The sequence below is a fragment of the Cebidichthys violaceus genome, unplaced genomic scaffold, assembly GCF_023349555.1.
Source record: "Cebidichthys violaceus isolate CVI_PGR_0920_01 unplaced genomic scaffold, fCebVio1.0.p SCAF_2, whole genome shotgun sequence".
Lineage (NCBI taxonomy): Eukaryota > Metazoa > Chordata > Actinopteri > Perciformes > Stichaeidae > Cebidichthys > Cebidichthys violaceus.
The window spans coordinates 18,761,235-18,781,421 of NW_027176372.1; the positions used below are offsets into that span (position 1 = coordinate 18,761,235).

Genomic DNA, 20,187 nt, shown 5'->3' on the forward strand with positions numbered 1-20,187 from the left:
TGTGGATATAAATCGCCCTACTTTCAAGTGCACAGTATATTATCTATTATATTAATAAATCTAGCCTCCTAACAGATGTCCCGTCCCATGAATTGGTATGAAGTTCGCATGTGGGTGTGTGTCTCTATGCGTTGTTGTTTGCAGATGTTCATTAGCATTTGAGCCTCTGAGAGCCGGCTCCGCCTCCTGTGCTTTGATTGGGCCCACTGTTACTGGAGCTGTCAGCTCGACTCTGGAAGGTTTTCTCTGCTCTCTCAGTCCAGTCTCCAGCTTAGAGACTGGCTGACTGCGGCTTCGCTTGCCTTTGTTAGCTAACTGTTAGCTGGTGAAGGCACCAAGAAAAGACAGAGCCGCATCCATGCAGTAAGCACACTTTTTTTGGAAAATGATCATCTGTACGAATAAAATGGAGTACCCCCTGAGAACCCAGTGCCAGCGAGTCCACAAACAGGTAGGTGTTAAAGACAAAGACGAGACAAAGCTGTTGAAGACAGTTTAAGTAGTTTTTGTAACACAATTAAAGCTAGCGGCTAGCTGAGGAGCTCTGGTAATGTTCATTCATTTACTGAAGGGATTAACGTTATTTTATAGCAAAGAAACTCGTCTCTTAGCCACCTCTCTATCAGATTTCCTGTGTTTTTTTTATAGCTTTAAATTACCTGTTTGGGCAGCTAACAACCGACAGTGTAAAGAGGAACATTTACAGGTTTTTAAATCTCTAAACTTTTTAACTTGTCAACCAGTAAGTTCGCTAACGTTACAGTTGCCGCAAGTTAGCTACCAAACTTCTGATCTAAGCTAACAGCTAACTCAGCTGCTGGATCGAGCATTCCTTTTAGTTAAATTACAACTTAAAAAAAAAAAAGCAATACAAGTAGTTTATATTAATTTAATTCAGAACTATGAACTGCCATCAAGAAACATTTTGTAGTTTCTATCTCCAGTCGTTTAAAATGTCCCGTTACAGCTCGCGACATTCGGTCAATGGTTTATAAACTAACGTAACCATTAGTAAGTGTAACGTCACATTCACCCAGTTAATATGAACAAAAATAGCCATTTGAATGCATCATTCACTGTGATGTTCAGCCTTACAACGTAACGAAGAGTCTTCCTTTGTTGCTTCACCATTGAGGGTTTAACGTTTTGCGTTAACTATTTGCTTTATATACGTGGTTATTTTTTTACTTTAACACCGGGTTTTGTCAAATACTGACGTTAAAATGCAGCAACGGGGTTTGAGAGCTTTGCAGTGTGAGGAGAAAGAAATCTGTAGGTGACGATGACATCATCTGAGGATTTGGGGAGAAAAGTGTCTTGTCAGTTATTAGGTGGCTGTGAAGTAATGCAGTGACATTTAATACCCATAAATAAAATATAAGTGAAATAGCTTTTGATCCACGAGGATTCAGTCTTTCTTGCACCAGGTTCCTCTAAATGCTGGAGACTTTTATTGTGCTGTTTTTTTTTTTTTTTTTGCTGGCTGAACTGGACTGCCAATCAAAGTTGTTTTTCTCCTCTGTCGCTGTTTTTCCATTTTGCAACAGAAGGGGGGCGCTGTCTCAAGTGCAGTCACTAAAAGACTGTGTTTGCTGCAGATTAGAGTCCAGAAATGGAGCAAAACAGGGAGGAATGTGAGAGGCAAGGGATTCAAAAACCCTCTACTCTGGTTTCAAATCCATTTTTGGGTTACTTCTGACTATCCCTCTCACTGTTTTGCTGTTCATATTCATAAGCATACATATCATATCATATAGCATAGCATGATATTTGATTACGTAATCGTCTTTAGCTGGAAGACAATCAGTGTTTGTATTGAGATCTTTGCTTGTGCAAAGCAAAAATAACCCTTTTGGGTTTACAACTACAGCACTTAAAGCACTTGTCTGTTGGAATAAACATGTATTTGGCACTAAAGCACTCCCACATTTGAGCACCTGCTTTTTAATATGAATACCTGCATGGTCCTGGCTTGTCCGTGAATGAGACTAGCTATGAATGACCTGATTATCAGTGGAAGTCTTTACTGCGTTGTCCTCTTGCTCGACCTACCTGTTCTCTGACAGGTCCAATCACTCATCTGCTTTGTGTGGGCTTGGCGTTCTATTTTTTTAAAATCCTGCAGCATAGTGTTTTGTTTGTCTTGGTCATGTTGTATGTGCAGCTCCTTTCCCCTCCCCTCTTCTCCTCCCCTCTCCAAACATCTTTGGGCTGCAGCTGGTTTGTTTTGCACTTCTCTCTTGAGTTCATGTTGCAAGGGCCAAAATCGGCCCTTGGCTGCTTGTGTTTCCGGTGATTTGGGGAGGGGCGTGCCTGTCAGGATAAGGACGGACCCCCTCCAGGTTCAACCGGCATGCAGATTGAATGTCCTTCACCCTCCTGCAGCAGCCCCAAACCACAACACATACAGACACCACACGTCTCGTCTCAAGCTGACACATTTACCCTTCCCTGGTAGACTGCTGGTATCATTGTTCTACTTCCTTTTAGTCTGTCCTTTTAAACTCCTGCCCGTACAGTGCTGCTGTTTTGTTTGTCAGCCTGAAATCATTGCCCGTCTTTGTCTCCATTTACCTTTCCTCCCCTCAGTGACGTCATCCCTGTTTTTCATTTCATCCCCTGCCTCCTCCTCCTCTCTGATCAATAAAGAAATGACCTGTCCTCTGTTGGGGAGGAACGTTTTAGTTTTTTTTAATTTCAAATTATCTTCATTTGTGAATTTTTACTTACAACAGGCCCTCTAGGAGTTTTTCAATGAGTTCTATCTTTTGCAACCAGGCCACACGTTTGAATTCATCTTGTATTTTGAATATAGCAGCGCTCTAATATCAACACTACTTGTTTATGTCACCCTTGTGGTGGACAAAAATCCTTTACACCCTTAAGCTTGGTTTTGACTAGGAAAAAAATGTCTTTGTTTCTAAATCAGTAGCTGCTGGGCATACTGTAAGCAGAATGAATAGGTTTGTGTGCACAACGCCTTAATGTGTGTCTCCCTCATACTGTTTGCATTTGTGCGAAACCACAATATGCTTTGTAATACCATACACAATCGCTCAAATGATGATGTGTGTCTTTTTGCTCTATATATCCACCCACACACACACACGCTTGTTAACAATTTTTTTCTTCTTCATGCGGGTGTTTTTTTTCCTGTGGGTGGACAATAAGGAGGGTATCGCCTTATCAAAAGAACTGCTGTGTGCAGAATTTGTGGCTTGTTTTCAGGCAATAAAGATACAGCAGCATGGATGGGTGTCTGCACACAGCTCTGACAAAAGATGTCTGTTTAAACCCTCCTCTAGTATGAATTAATCACAAGTATTGATTAGAAAATGTTTTTTTGAATGATGGAGGATGTATCACTTATGTGGGGGAATATTGATTGCTTTACTTGTGGAGTCTGGCCACCAGTAAAAAAAAAAAAAAGATGTAATTTAAATGGACTGTACCTTTTTTTTTTTTTTAGGGTTTTTTTTTTTTTTTTTAGGTTTTTTTTGTTTCAAAAGCTGGGAATTTTTTAAAAAATTTTCACTGAACATTGTCATAAACTTACTGTATATTGTTTTGAACTGTATAACCAGTTTTAATTTTGGTTTCATGTTGTCAGCAGACTCAGACTTAATGCAGTTGAATCTGTAAGATGCATTTCCTGCTGTGCGACTGCTTACGTCAACTAGTTCCTGTTTCAGTTTGACTTTCTCTGTAGAATTTGTCCAGACATGTTGATGACATTTCACAAAACAACCAATTTCCTCTGTGATTGGGTGATGCCAGTGAGGACAAATCTGGTCTCCTAGTTCTGTACAAGAGTAAGTGTTGTCACTTATTTAACTGTTTTTGTCTCGGCCGTACATTAGAGAGGCTGAAGACTAAATGAATGACAGTGAATTGGCCACTGACGTGTAGAGATTAGTCTGGTTGTACATGTATTCTGGTGAGATGTCCGTGTTTATCCTCCGGTTGTGCAGTCCAGTAAGTCCCAGTGTGAGCAATGGAGTCTCACACACTGTCCTCTGTGTGGGCAAAAGGGATTTCAGCTTTAACTATTCCAACAGTAACCTTTTGCTGAATTAATCCTCATGAAGAAATTGTGTTTTCCTGGACATTCTGAACACTGGAGCAAGTCATGTTGTGCCCAGAGTTATTGCGTCACCTGGTTGCTCACCATGACACTCGGCTTTGATAAGGTTGTGTGTCATGGGTTTGGTGGGATCTTATAAATCTGTTTTTTTCATAAGTAGCTCCTTATGAAATGTTTTTCATACAATTTTGGTTTTTGGGATATCTGCTGCAGGTCCTGAATCTGAAACCTGAAGTATATTTTTTGTTTTGGATTCATATTGTCTGCTGTGCAGTTACATTTTTATTCTGTATTGCACAAAAAGAGCCCATTTTTTTTATCTGTAAATCATCATGTGCCTTGTTTGCATCTTGGTCACCGTTCTTCTGTTACTGTTTATATTTAATCTCTGAAATATTAATACCTGTTTCAAATATACAATATCAGTCATGTTGTAGTAGATACACAACGGTGACTATAATTCCTGACACTTGATTCAGGGAATCTGTGTTGTGGTGTTTGTACTACAAACTGAACAGAGAGCAGTTTATTGAAAAGTTTCACATGGATCCTTGATAATCTGTTAATGTCACAATCGTATTTTATTCAATAAACTGAAAGGAGAAAGATAAGCGGTCTCCCTACACAAGTCCTTGATAAGTTGACCTCAAAGCCTGTTTTTATGCCTTGTGTAGACCCGGAAATGCCTTTTTTTTCCTTTCAGTGACCGGGCCAGTTGGTGCTCGGTGGAGCAGTAGCGTAGATTCTGCAGCTCGGCATGCTAATCAGCGGCGCTTGTGTTTGCACAGAGATACTTCCGTGAATGTGCTCTCGTCAAGAGGCCTTTTGATTGGCAGGCACCTGTGTGCTCTATGGACCCTCCGGCCTATTTCCCATCGCTGTTGACAGACAGCAGTGGGTCAGGGTCTGTGTCCCAGACAGTTTTATTAAGGGCAAACCCTTCTTGTTTACTCTTTTTTTTTTTTTCTGTTTCTGTTCAATATGTTTTCTCTTTTTCTTTACATAAACTATGAGATTAGGGAAATGTAAACACCATAATGAGATTGATTTGTTTAACGTGTAGTATGTTAACATGTCTTTCAAGACCTGAGAGTGTATATAGGTCAAGAGGTGGAGCCTCTAGCAGGATCACAAGCAAACTCTCGTCCACTACAGACAGCAGTGAAATACCACAAGCAGCTCTCAGCCACATAAACATGGTGATGAATGTCCAAGAGCCGTACAAGGCTAAAATTAAATGGTCGACATTCGCTCCGATTATCTGTGACATAAGTTGATATAAGAAAAAATCCTAGACAGCATTTAGTGATATTGAAAGAAGGCCTTGCCAACATTCGTGTCGTTACTGCAGTGAGCCAGTTGGCTTTGATCGTCTCTGTGCACTCGGGTTTCACATTCAGGGGAACTGCCAGAGGCCTGAGCTCCCAAACACCTTTTCCTAGAGGCCATTGTATGATGGCGAGAGGCGTAATAAATGGCCGTGCCTACGAGGGCAGTCCAGCTTCCCTCTCCACACGGGTCTGTTTCTCTTGGCCTCAGGCTCCTCAGCCCAGTCACACCTATGTTTGTGTCTTTGGTCTCATCCACTTCTACGCTGCTGCAGAGTTTCCCTCTTCGGGGCCTCTTAAGCCCAACTTTCACATTAGTTTCTTCATCCGTCTTTTTCACGGAGCCTCATCTACATTTGATAGTATTGCAGTAGAACTGTGTGAGGCATCAGACCCTGCTGCAATAAGGATGAGTTGGTGTCTTTGTGCCTGTTGAGCCTCCAGCTGAGCACCGTTTTTTTTTTTGCTTGGTTTTTTTGCTTGTTTTATATGTAGAAAGAATGATGTGAGGAATTCCCTCACTTGCCACTGGCGCTGGTATCGCAGCATCGCGGCTGCCCCTCTTCAGCTGCTTTAAGGCGTGTAACATGACTCCAAAGCACAGTCTGAGCCGTCCTCACGTGGTGTGGACACTGAAGTCCAGCCTTCTCTTGAGCAAACCTGCTTTGGCTACAAAATTAGTTCTCATAATTTAAAGGATGGTCTGCCCTGCGTTACTGGTTTTTATATCCTCTTTTTCAAGGAGCATTTATATGTATGTTGCATTTTGAAGGAAACATTTCACAAAATAACTACAAAATCAATGAAGATAGTTGTCACTTTCACTATGAGAACTTTGACATTGTCGATGGCTGCGACTATATTTTCATCATCAGTTCATCTACTGATTATTTTCTCGACTAACTGATACTGTTTTTATGTTTAGAAGTCTTGAAACTGCTTGTTTTGTCCAACCAAAAGTCCAAAACCCAAATATATTAAACTTACTGGGATATAATACAGAGAAAAGCAGCAATAAATCATATTTTAGCACCCAGAATCAGCATATTTTGGTTTTTTTTTGCTTGAACAATGATAAATAGATTCTACAAATGTATTCCCATTTCATTTTCTGTAGCTGGACAAATTGATTGACATTTCAGCTCTAATGGCTACAGCCTCAGCATCCTACGTGTGAACACAATGATAAAACATCCTCCGATTGTACCGCAGAAACACACAGCACAAGGTTTTTACCAACCTCCTCCCTCCTCTCTGTCCTGGTGTCTGTAGGTGATGGTGAACGGCGAGAACGATCGAGTGTCGCTGCTGTTCATGAAGGCTCTGGTCAGCAGGGGGAGCGTGGACGCCGTGTCCCAGCAGATGGCCTCTCACCCCCAATACTTGGAGAGCTTCCTGCGCACACAGCACTATATCCTGCACATGGACGGCCCCCTGCCACTGCCGTACCGCCATTACATCGCCATTATGGTCAGTTAGCAAGCTGTTCTCGTTTATACATACCCAGTAACTCGCCATTCCACCGTAAACAATCATTTTGGAAGCTGTTCTTTACCAGGGATCACACTAGTCTCATCTCATCTCTCATCTTCGACCGCTTTTCCGGGATCGGGTCGCGGGGGTCAACAGCTCCAGCAGGGGACCCCAAACTTCCCTTTCCCGGATCACACTAGTATCATTCAAAATGAAAGAATAACAAGCTTGTAATGTTTGAGTTGATCTGCTCAACTTTCTCTTCCCATGATTTTCAGGCTGCGGCACGACATCACTGCAACTACTTGGTGTACCTGCACTCGGCCCAGTTTCTGAGGGTGGGCGGGGACCCTCTGTGGCTGCAGGGTTTGGAGGCAGCGCCCCCCCGCCTTCGTCTCCTCGACCACATCAACAAAGTGCTGGCCCACCAGCCCTGGCTCACTGCCTGCTCACACATCCAGGTACACAGCAAAGCAACACCGGCTAACAAAACAAAGAGAGCATTAAAGGATCATCACTTACATAAATACAGAATTATTTGCGTCTTAAAGAGCACTCAGGACGCAGATTAACGAGTATAAATCCTGTCTGACCCTGAGCTCTCGTGTCTGTTCCCTCCAGACGCTGCTGAAGTCGGGCGAGCAGTGCTGGTCGCTGGCTGAGCTGGTGCAGGCTGTGGTGATCCTGGCCCACTGCCACTCCCTCTGCAGCTTTGTGTTTGGATGCGACACAGACTCAGACTTTGTCCCGCTCTCCAAATCTCCCAACGGTGTCCCGCCAACCTTCTGCCCCTTTGATGCTGCCAACGGCAACGCCAACGTGCCTCAGTCGCTCGCCACGCCCTGCGAACACAAGACACGAAGAAGGGTAACGGATCAGTCTAGTCTTTTAAACAAATACATTTGCTTGATTATCTCTTTTATGTAGGTGGAAATAGGTTTGTGATACAATATGCTAGAACCAGAGATTGTTTGGTGTTTTTGTTTGATAAGTAACTTGAAAATGTTTGTCAGTTCATTTTGTGTCCTAATCAGGATTTTAGAAATAATAATAAGGATTATTCCTCTGTTACCCGTAAGGTACTTGAAACTTAATTTGTCTTCATCAGCGTTTTTTTCTGGTGTTTGTGTCGACAGTCTCTGGACTCTAGCTGTGACATGGTGTGTCTGAAGGAGAGGATTCAGAAGTCTCAGGAAGAGCGTGAGAAGAGAGAAGAGCGTCTGCTGCAGACGCAAACACTCCAGCAAACAGGTGACCGACATCAGCAGAGGAAGGCAGATACACACGAACAAGATAACAGATCATCCCACTCACTTCTTTATCTTATCTTTATCGTCACATGGCGTCAAACCTGAGCAATCGCCACTCATCATCAGCCACACTCTCTCTCTGCCTCCCCATCTCCTTTGCTTACGTTGTCTCTCTCTTTTTTTTTTCTTTTCAGATATCGAAGAAGAAGAGGAGATGATGTGCTTCACCGACCCGACGCGTTTTATCACAGACCCCGACTTGTGCTATCAGGAGTTTGCTCGTAGAGAGGAGGACCACTTTCAAGTATTTAGAGTTCAGGTGAGGATGTTACATTTGCGAACGTGTCAGCGGGCAAGTGGCGTTAACTTTGTATGTGTGTTATGGCTCTTTGTGCTAAGAAGTGTAACAGGACGCCTTAAACAGCCAGTGACTTCACACGCTTTTAAATCAATGACCTTGATGTCTGCAACCTGTGCCCCACCATAGACACACGGGGGAGACTTGGGAACCACTGCTGTACTTTTGATATTTGATGATCTTAAATCTAAACCACGCTGACTCTGAGTGTGTGGTGTGGTTTCTCTGCAGGACTATTCATGGGAGGACCACGGCTTCTCCTTAGTCAACAGATTGTACTCGGACATCGGGCACCTGTTGGACGACCGATTCAGGAGTGTGACTACGCTCCCCTCGATGCACAGCCCCGACCTGAAGAGGGCGATCTGGAATTACATCCATTGTGTGTTAGGAATACGGTGAGACACAGAAACATCCTTTGTGACTCATAGGCCTACTTTTCTTTGTGTTCAGTAGATAAATAAGACGCTTGTTTGTGGTTACAGGTATGATGATTATGATTACGGAGAAGTGAATCAGTTGCTGGAGCGAGATTTTAAGCTGTACATCAAGGCTGTGGCTTGTTTTCCGGATGCCACCAAAACTCCAGTGTGTCCGCTGAGTTTGGCTCCACTTAAAACTTCAGAGCGGGTAAGAAGAGCTTCACCGTTTTTAAGTTTCCGTCATTCGCACCTCTTTTCAGCGCTCTGTGTGAACCCCTTGTCATTGTCTTTCCCTCAGATACACGTTAATTTACTCATCATGGAGGCCCGGCTGCAGGCTGAGCTGCTATACGCTCTGAGAGCCATCACTCAGTACATGATTGCCTAAGTGCTCTCGGAGAGGCACAAAGCTAAAACTCTCCGCCGGTACAGAGAGACCCAGAGACGCGAGGATGAAGAAATCTAAACATCGGACGACGAAGTGGGACGAGAGCGGCACATTTAAGGACACAGAGCTCCATCGTTTAGTAGCTGTGCCTCATGAATGTGCTTTTCAATGTATTTATACCATAGTGTGCCATGCGCCCCCCCCCCCCCCCCCCTTTCCAGCAGATTCTTCTGTTTCTCTTATCAAACATCTCGGCTCTTAAACGTTACGTGCAATTATTAGAAGTTGTTTTAATTTTTACATGTTTTGTGTCTCAACTCAGTCTGTGTGAAACAGCTTGGTTGTAGCGGTGTGTTACGGTGGCCAATACTCTGGTTAGTTTCATCAGTCTCCTTTGTATTAACTATGCTCCCCCCCCCAAAAAAAAAAAAAAAGATATCTTTTTGTACAAGATGAATGTTAATGGGAGACCAGGGCCTCTGTTATATTTTGGACAATCCTTGTCAGTGTTGGAGCAGCAAGTGGACCGTGAAGGACGACGGTTTTGCTCTCCTTAACATTTCGTATTAATGGTGGTCAAGAACAAACACACTGCTGGAAGTTATCACATCACTATAGTTTCTTTTAATAAGCACTTTTTTAAAACTTTATATATTTATAATACAAGGTAGCTCATTAGTAGACATTGAGACGCACAGTGTGTGGGTCCGACGCCTTCCTTCTCCACTGTATGACGTGTAACGAAGATTTTCAGACTGTTTGTCCTCCAACTTTCGAACTTTGCTTTTGTTCGCAACCCTAGATGTCCGAGTGAAGTAACTTGATCCAGGATATGCCCGTGAATTATTGCTCTACTTGTTACTTTCAGGTCAGTGCTGACACGCGAAAGGATTTTGACGGTAATGATGTTCTCAAAACACAATATTTACACCCGGTGAGAACATTTGTAACGATACACAAGAAGTCAGTGAGCTGTTTCCTACAGAGAAGATTAAGCTGAGCCATTTTGCTTAATGATTTTTGTGCTATTTGTATGGATGTGCTTTAAAAGAGATCAAATCAGAGGCTGAATTTCAGTCTCAAGTTCATTAAACAAACGCTACGGTAAAGTGATGAATTGGATAGATGAGCAGTGACCAGTCGATCACTGGTTGTGAGTCGAGGTTGAGTTCAGAAGTCAAAATCCACGGTACATTTACGAAGCAGAACAATGTGCACACTAGTTGTTAAAACACTTGTATCTTTTTTTTTTGTCTTTTTATTTTTATAGTTTTTGTAAACTATAGAGTACTTATTTGTTTTGTTTCTGGGTGTGACCTGCTTATTGTGCTGCATTCTGGGTAGATATAGAGGTGTGACAGACTGTTTAGATTTAGTAACTGCAGGATGTAGAAAAGAAACAAGCGCATATCGAGCATATAAAGCAAAACGCGCTGTTAACACAGGTGCCTTCAGGCTAAAACTGGAGTGCTGCTGAAGTGGAGGGATGTGATGACTGGAGGCTGAATGTGGGCTTTGGTGGTAGAAATGCCCCCAACCGGCCAGTTTAAAACGTGTGGCTGTTTTTCTTGGTTTTGGTCGGCAGTGTTTCTGGTGAATATTGAGGCTGTGAACACCCGTGTTTTCTATCAGACGCCTTCTACGATCCCCAGCAATTCAGCTAAGAGCCTTTGACGCAGATGGATGTTAAAAAATGTTCAACTTGAGCAGATTTAAAAAAAAAAAAAAAAAAGATCTATTAAAAAAAAAAAAAAAGAATTAAAAAAAAAAGTGAAAAGGCCAAAAAAATGTTTTTTGAAAATGTGAAGAAATGTTTTCTATAAAGACGCTCTACGAAAATAACTGCTGTCAACTGTCTTACTTTCTTCTACAGGATACTTTCAACACAACGTAGCACTGGTTTGCATTGTTTTATTTATGTACTAAATCACACAAACCTTGTTTTATAACCAAATGTTCAAGTAATACCTCAGTTTTTAACTTACCTTACAGGCAGCCATTTTTAATCACTTGACTACATAAAAGTCCACTTGTTGATTTAACTGAATCACTTTCATTTGACAAAATATCTTAACTTAAAGTCTATTTGTTAGCATGTTGTAAAGCTTTCAACCCATGACATCATTCTGTCTGCTGATGAAATCATGAGATATTACAGCTATAATAAGCTGGTACTGTAAATGTTTTTTGGTTAAACCACTTTTTTCAAGATCAAGAATGATTGTGACTACTTTTATATTATGTCATTAGCATATGTTATTAACCAGCAGTATAGTATTATATTATATAGTAGTATAGTACACTGACTTGCTACCATGTCGTTACAGTAGTTGTATTACTGGACTTCAGCGGCCTCTAGTGGCAGATGTGTAGAACTGAACACAGTCTGAAAAACAAAGTCAGTAACTTTGCACCAAAGACTCAAAGTGGGTTAAACAGTTTTTATTGAATTTATTTCTGCTTTTCAGAACTGTTTGTCATCTCTGGCTGACTTTACAATTTTAAAGAAAGAGACTGATTTGGGGGGGGGGGGGGCTTAAAAACTATCAACAATAATCAAAATTCATAAACATAATTGGCGTAAGCACAACTCATCATTCCCTGTCCACCCAACCCTCTCAATGAAAGAAAAACCCTTGCCGAATACTAAAATACTGTATCAAATGGGGCATTTTTAAAATTTAAAAACAAACATACATGGACTAACTGCTACTTAAAGAAAACTGAAGAACAAAATATGAAGATACTTATTACATAGAGGGTGAAATACAAGGGAATTAATAACACCACACCTGCCCAGTAAACTAGAGACATCCAACAGTTAACTAGAGACATCCGACCAACTGGCGCTCCTTTTACATGCTGCAGTCTGTCCTTTTAAAATGTTAATAACATTTCCAACACCTGGACATTAGTTCAGAGGAACTGGGGGAGTTGTTGCATATACAACTTTCTAAAATAATTAAATGTTATGATTTAAAATAACAATAAAATCATGCAGTTTGAAGAAGCTGGTCTTCTGTTTCCAGATCTACTTAATGACTAGTTCAGAGGTATGTATGTATGTATATATATATATTTTATATATATATATAAAACAAAGATGGGGAGAGACTGTTGATCATGTGCTAACTTCTAACATAACACCATATCAAGATCCTTGTGCTGGATACAGAGAATTCAAAAGGCCCTGATATGCACCCGTAGCATCATGCAGGATACGTCAGAAATGACATCTAGCACCATTAGAAAAGTACAAAAAAAAACAAGAGTGCTTATAAAAATCAGAGACTACCATATTCACGTAGTTACAGTGACATAATGAAAGAGTTTAAACTGCTGGGATGTTATTTCTGATCACAAAAACGTTGACAGTTATGAACAAAAAGTAATTAAATACAAACACAAAACATAGAATTTCAGGGGGAAGAGGACAGAATAAAGTCCATCTCGCTACACAGTAAAGTCATGCTATAGTGTTTTAAATATTGGCAGTCAAAATAAAACCCAAGGAATAGTATAGAACTGATATAGTACATGGCTGGAGAGCTAAAATACATTTCTCTAAAAAAAAAAAAAAAAAAAAAAAAAAAAAAAAGGGAAGTCAAATTTGAGGCCAACTCTTCTTTTTAAGACAGAAACTCCTCCAAGAAAACAAAACACACAGACGTGGTGCGATGGTTTCCAGTCTGTTGTAACAGAAGAAAAAATGTGTAGAATAAATATTTGTTTTGCTTATTGTCACACGATCTGATGACATCTGTGCAGAGTTGTCTTCCTGTTGTCTTCCCTCTGAGCGACCCTGAGAGGTAACGGTTGTATTAGTCTCCTTTTGAGATGAGAATGCGACGGCACGTTGAAAAGTGGGACGATAAAGGTTTTCTCTTTTCGTCATGCCACGTCTTTTTGATTTTTTATTGGTATTTACTTGGATTCACAACTAATGCAAAAAAAAAATGAGGCAGATCATTGGGAATTTTAGTTAAAATGGTCAAGTATTGATGCCTCACTCCACTCTCAAAGTCAGATATCACATTACAGGCATCGTCTGCAAAGCTTATGTACACATGAGATACCGTGTCAGGCCCAAGCACTCCCTACATGCCATGCAAACGCAAATATTAGTGTTCCTTTGGTTACGTAAAAAAAATCTACATGCATCTCATCCTTTACAAAAATACAAGTATAGAAAATTACCGTTAAAAATGATCTGAGAATGCTTCCTCCAATGTAAAAAACACTTGTCATTAGTAATATATTCATATGTATTAATATCTCATTTATTACTTCCATCTAAATTGTATATTAAAACTATAATCAAATATATTCTTCTTTTGTACTTCTCACACAGAGAATTCATTTCTCGAACTGAATAATTAAAGTGTGAGCGAATATTTTTGACATGAAGCACCCCCCCCCCCCCTAACAAAATATCAGGAAAATGTTAAATAACAAAACCCTTCAAGAAGTGATTTTTCAAATTTCCTTCAAGATCTCATTTAGTTCTCCTGATAAATCTGCATAGCATACATGTGCAACCATGGTTTTTAAATTTTTCTTTTTTACAGGATTTAAACTCTTTTAATGAAATGGTATAACCTAATGCGTCTTCTAGGTTTGGGGTCCCTGTGTCGCAGGAAACCTAAGTGCTTTGAAAATGCACGGGCTCAACAAAAACAAAAAGAAGGAAGAAATTATCAGTTCGACCATGTGACGGTGGAGGCACGCGGTCTAAAACAATATAATACTTGGCCAACCAATCACTTGTTGGCAAATAAATTTACCCTTGAATGCCCCGTGTATAAATTCACAAGTTACATTTCTTCATTTTGTTAGTTTGACTGCACATCAGGGATTTAAAAAGTAAAAACACACACCCTCTAACTGACATCTACCATAACACACTGGATTGAAGTCAAAAATTCCAAACTGAAAATACAGACCCTCTTAACTGCTGAATCACCAAATTTTCATTATCTTTTCTTTCTCTGAAGTGAGAAATTTAAAATCGTACATATAATCGTAGTCCACAATTGTGCGAGATGTGTAGCAAATGTTGAATCGAGCCTCTTCTACCTCCAGCCGTTGAGTCTTTTATCCTCCACCTGTTCACAATGAAACGTGTCCACGGCGCAGCAGAGTAACTGCCCCTCAGACGGCGTTTGGTCTGGCAGGTCGTGCTGGAAAAACTGGCCACTTCTCCAAAAACTGCCCAGTCCATTGAGTCTTCGACACCAAAGCCATCGCGTACCGTTTTCCAAGCTGAAGCTATTGTGGTGTAACATAACTGAAATATAAACTCCCAGCAGAGGGGAGTTAACGATTTGTCTTTTCACTCTTAAAAACACCAAGTCACACGTCTTTTAAAAATCATCAGTTCGGATTAGAAGAAAAAAAACGCTAGCAGCCTAATTGTTTGCAAGTGTTATATGTTCTAAAAAAAAAAGAAAAAAAAAAAAAAAAAAAGGGAGAAACATTGTGCATAGTAGTCCGAAGCTCCTCCCTGTCCTCCGCATGTCTTGGCACATGACACGGGTGAGGTCTAGTCTTAGAGAAGTCTGAGAGAAGCGTCGGATTTGAAGATCGTATCTTCAGCCCCGCAGGGAGGAGGAATGCACCGGTCGTTTTGTGAGGTTTTCTTGATTGGAGAAGAGTTCCTGCAAGACGAGATGACAAAACGGTCATTCGTGTCGATTGGCTCATAAATGCAGATTATGTACATAATGTACTTTAAATCATCTATCGGCTCAATCGGTGTTAATCAAATCCATGTATAGTGCTTGCTGTACATTAGTCAATTAGTCAATTCTGTTGGCAGAAAACTCATCAGCAACAATTTTAATAAGCAACTGCAACTAATTATCTGGTGAATATTTTCAGTATCAATCGTCAATTTTTGTGGTAAAAATTACAGAAAACTGAAGTTGCTCGTCACAATTTCCCACCGTGACATCGTCAAATGTCAGTCCAAAGCCCAAATATATTAAATTCACAACTATATATATATATATATATATATATATATATATATATATATATATTCTTTTTAAAAAGACGCAAATCCTCACATTAGAGAATCCGAAAATTGCACAATAAATTGATGATGAAAAAATAGATACAAATAAATTTCCTGTCAATCAACTAACCCATCAATTGACTTTGAGACCTAAATCGCTCAATGGTTTAACGAGACACAACGCCAGATGTGAGGATTTTATCAAATATCTTTGGGGTAAACAAAACATTTGAAACGTGTTTTCTATCATTTTCTGACATTTTATAGACTCAACTATTCATAAAACTACCTAAAGTAACTGGTTTGAGTGTCAGTGTACCTGGCTACCTCTGAGTGGTCAGCTGAGGACTTAGCTGGGCACCCAGCTATGAGCGGAGCCCTGCGTGGTGGCCGGGCCGGCGCAGCCTTGGCCTCCAGGCAGTATGGGGTCAAAGTTGAAGTCGATGCCGTCTCCATCCATGAGGTCACTGTTGATGATGTAGTCTACGTCACAATCCAGGTTTTCGGTGAACATGTCAATGTCCAAGTCTGTGGGCAGTCGGTCCTGAACGGTCGGGAAGCAGGACGGAGCTCCGAACTGACTCATCCCCAGCAGGCTCATGCCGGGATTGGCTGAGCCGACGGGCCCTCCGTGAAGAGAGCCCACCGCTGGCACCGCGACGTGATGGGCTTTGAGAGCCGAGAGCTGTGACGGGTCCTGAGACATACCTGAGAGGATCATCCCCAACCCCATCTGAGAGTGGTGCTGGTGTTGTTGTTGTGGCTGTAGTTGTTGCTGCTGCTGCTGCTGCTGCTGCTGCTGCTGGTGGTGGTGATGGTGAAGGTGACGCTGCATATGAGCCTGCAGCACCATGGGGGCCACTGTGTTGGGCTCCAGCCCTTTAGCCAACACCACCTGGTTGGGTTTGGACCTCACGCCCACCACGGATGCGCCCATGCCCATCAGGCCCACCCCTCCAGGACTGGGCATGAGGGGATCCACCTGAGTCATCATGACATCACTGGGAGGAGGGGAGTCGGAGGTGAGCAGCGCCTCCAGGCTGGAAGGCACGTGGGTGCTGTAATGGCCGCCCCCACGAGAGCCGGAGCTGGACATGGGGTTGAAGAGGGAGTTGCTGAAGGTTGACGGCTCTTTGCTGCTCATTCCACACTGAGAGACGGAGGCCTGGGTCCCGGTGTGATTTGGGGCCTGCGGGAGGCTGGATGGTTGCAACTGATGGAAGGAGGAGAAGCTGGAGCCCCGGGGCAGCAGGGTGGAGGCGGAGGGCAGCGGAGTGGGAGGTGCTGGTGGAGCTGTGCTGGGACTGGCCCCTCCCTGCTGCCCAGTCATCAATGTGAGACCGTCGATCAGATCCAGCTCCTCCATCAGGGTCTCGGTGAGGGTGGGAGTCAAGCTGCTGGCGGTGTATCGTCCCAGCAGTCCGTCCTCGGGCAGGTTATCATCGTCCTCCTGTCCAGGAGCGATGGGGGACAGACGTCCGCTCAGGGTGCTGGCGTTGGAGCTTGTGCGCGGCCGGAAGGTGGTCCACATGTCGGCGTCATCCAGGCTGCCGCGGGACGACGGGCTGCTGTTGTTAACCCCCCATTTGGGGAACTGCTGGGACGAATTCGGGCTGTCTGCCCCGGCTGAACCTGTGCTGCCGTCGCCCTGCAGTGCCCCTCCAGCGCCCCCCAGGCCGGCTGCTCCCGCCTGCTTCTTAGTCTGCTTGGCCCTCATGCGGCTCTTCAGCAGTTTGCTGCTGTTGTCCATGGAGGCGGCCCGGCGGCGAGGAGCCTTCCCGGTCTTCCCTCCTTCTGGGTTGAGCATCCACCAGGAGCTCTTGCCTGTCGATTCATTGTGCACCCTCAAGAACTTGTTGTGGAGTGATAAATTGTGGCGGATTGAATTCTAAAAACAGAGAAGAGAAAAACATCACAAAAAATAGATTGTTTAAAATGCACATTAATCACTACAATTAGCCTAACTATGCTTTAGCACTGCTAAAGTTGAAATGATCTTTCTAAAACTAAAGCATGATACTTTCATTGTATTTTGGAGTATTAGTCTTCTTAAAACAGGCCGTGACAGTGAGATGCAAGGTGGTTATGATGGTTACAAGCCAAAAAAGGTTGCGAACCACTGACTAAATATTTACTGAGTCAGGCTTATTCCAGGTCAGTTCAGTTCAGATCTTTTGCCCCTTGATGTCTTTGCCTGGCTGCAAAAGTATGTATGTTTGTGCAGTAAGGCAGCAAAACATAACTACATAATTAAAACAACAAAAAAACAATGAGGCAATTGAAGAAACTGAAAGATTGCTGGTAGAGAATATAAATGAAAATCAGCTGAAAAGTAAACAGTAAGGCGGCTCATCATCATGGAGGCAAATGTGGGAAAAAAATGTTAAGAACAAATAATGTAGTATTTTTATTTTTGATATTGGGATAAGCATATGTTATGATAACCTATACTATGTTCCTCTGGTTGCTGTACTTTTTTTCATATTGCCTAGCCCAAATAATAGGATGGTTAAATAATAGGATGGTTATTTGCTAAACCAGTGTTGCTATGATGTACCATGAATTGTAAAGCTATAAATCTATGACTTGTGGCACTTAAAGCATCGTAGTCCACCTAAAGTACAGTACACATCAAACATACACTCACCTTCCAGCCCGCTGAGCTGTTGCTGTCTCCTTTGTCTCTGAAGTAAGGCACTGTCTTCACCATCCACTCGTAGATCTGTGCCAGGGTTAACCTCTTCTCAGGTGAGTTCTCGATGGCCTGGCTAATCAGATCTGCGTAGCTCTGGTTCCCCCACGCGTTGCGCCGGGACGATCCTTTGCGCGGCGTCGCTCCGGCTCCGCCCCCGCCGGCGACGACCCCTCCCTCGGCCCCCGCCGCAGCCTTCTCGGGCTCGGAAGTGATTTGCTGTGGCTCGGGCTTGTCCTCATCCGCGGGCGGGGTCCCGGCGGCGGACTCGGAGCCGTCCGCCCCCTCCGGTTTGACAGCAGAGATGTCGGGCCTCGGCAGCGGCCACGTGCAGGAGCGGGGTCTGCTCTGCGGCTCGAAATCTGGGTCAATCGGGGGCACCGAGGACTCCTCCATGGCGGTCCTCTGAACTTCCACTCAACCAAAAAAAAAGATGATACCACTTAAAACATCTACCTTTAAAAGTAAAAGAGTGGAAGATGCGTTTAAAAAAACCCTCCTGACACGAGAACAATATGCTTGAGCCACTGCGGGGGTGTAAACAGAGGGGCCTGTTGAAGAGGCGTAATCTGGACACACCAATAGCCTCCGTTAATCCTCAGATTGGAGATTAGGGAACCCAAATAATCTCCTTAATAGTAACTATCATAAACCTTCCGATTTATATAGAATGAAGGAAGGCTGGGATGAGAGTCCCTTTGTTTGAATGAAACAAAAACAAAAGTGGCAATGAGTACCAAAACATCTGGATCTACAGAGGTTTTTGGCTCACCTGAATATAAAAAGGCCTACCTAAATCTTAAAGGTTTACAGATATAAAATAATGCCAAACACTCGATTTAAATATCTGAAAATTGTAAATAAAATAAAAAAGTATAGTTTAAACCTTTCACAAAATAAACTTTTAGGAATAAATCAAAATTAAGGATAAATTCGTACCAATTTTTTAAAATTGCATGTATATTTCCTTATACATACATATTTTTTTTTACTGTAAAGCTATGAGGACTACAAACAGGGATTATCTGGCTACTGTTACAAAGGATCTTCTGAGCCACTGTCCGTCTCCACTTGTAAACAACGTGATGTCTGAGCGCTCCACGAGCCAACAATCCTACACACAAACCTACAACAAATTTAATTAAAAAACTGTCACAAAAAATCTGTCCGGTTAAAATTTAAGTGAAGTGTAAAAACATATGACGAGTGATTATTCCGGCAAAGGAATAAAAAAAGTGTTTAAAAAAAACAGTAGAGATCTGTCCGTGGTATTTTTGGCCTTTATGTTAAAGCCGCTGTGACTAAACAACCAGAGAAATACGCGAGCGTTTGGTGAAGAAATCACGAGCAGTTTTTAAGAAATGATCAATGTTGCTGAAATCAATAAAAGTGGGAAGATGGGAGAAACGTGCGCACGAGAAGTCCTTGCTTCAGGTTTGCACGATCCGCCACATTGCGGCCAGGCGCATGTCACCATCTGCCATGTTTCTCCACTCTTGCCGCGGCACACGATGCTCGAAGACTCGGTTATTATAATAAAAACCCTCTCGACCGAGGCCCGGAGCTCAGATCTCCTTCCGTGAACCGTCTACGAAGTGAATCCCCGGGTGTTGGGTGAAGTTGGGTCTCCTCGGAGGTCTGTCGGCTCCCACCCGCCGCACTTTGAAAACAGCACGATAGCCACCGTCACGTTAGCTGGCTTAAGCTCCTGCTACTCCAGAGTTTACAATCCGTGGAAAAGTCCGTGAAAAGCCTCCGAGAACTTCCTCCAAGTAGCCGTTTTTAATCCGCTACGAGTCTCCAAAAACTTCCAGTAGTCGCAGCTGTCCAAATACTCAATTATTCAGTACCTTTTTGACTTGTTTTGTTTTGTTTTGTTTTGACTCGAGGCGAAGACTCCCTTCTGACGTCTGTTTACCACTGTCAGGCAACGCGTTCTGCGCATGCGCTAAGTGGATTTCTGGGAAATTGAGTCATACACGTGACAGCACAGGCGTAAACAGTAGCTGAAGGAGGCAACATGTACCTGTAATGGTGCATTATGCAACAGTGCATGAACATGTGCTAACTCCCGGGTACACTTAGGGCAGTTAAGGTATTACCGGTAATTAGAGTACGGATAGACAATTAGTAATAGACTACAACTAGTCTAAACTACAGAACAACATATTTTAAT

At 42.6% G+C, this 20,187-nt stretch overlaps 2 protein-coding genes across 3 annotated transcripts; one reads left to right on the top strand and one right to left on the bottom strand.

The window, feature by feature from the left end:
• The first annotated feature begins 272 nt into the window (after nt 1-272).
• On the top strand, nt 273-11,837 carry sesn4 (sestrin 4). The gene is made up of 9 exons (XM_068714987.1): nt 273-451; nt 6,685-6,882; nt 7,164-7,346; nt 7,507-7,752; nt 8,022-8,136; nt 8,330-8,454; nt 8,725-8,891; nt 8,979-9,123; nt 9,214-11,837. The coding sequence occupies exons 1-9, from the start codon at nt 386-388 to the stop codon at nt 9,301-9,303; spliced, it is 1,335 nt and encodes a 444-aa protein (XP_068571088.1). The 5' UTR covers nt 273-385; the 3' UTR covers nt 9,304-11,837.
• foxo4 (forkhead box O4) lies at nt 11,731-19,925 on the bottom strand. Of its 2 annotated transcripts, none has more exons than XM_068714986.1 (3): nt 17,967-19,925; nt 15,647-17,207; nt 11,731-14,960 (listed from the first exon to the last, which is right to left on the bottom strand). In XM_068714986.1, exons 1-2 carry the CDS (start codon nt 18,405-18,407, stop codon nt 15,669-15,671), a joined length of 1,980 nt encoding a protein of 659 aa, XP_068571087.1. In that variant the 5' UTR covers nt 18,408-19,925; the 3' UTR covers nt 11,731-14,960; nt 15,647-15,668. The 2 variants fall into 2 exon arrangements, with proteins under 2 accessions (XP_068571087.1, XP_068571086.1); XM_068714985.1 differs by having other exon boundaries at nt 15,639-17,207.
• Between the last annotated feature and the right edge of the window lie 262 nt (nt 19,926-20,187).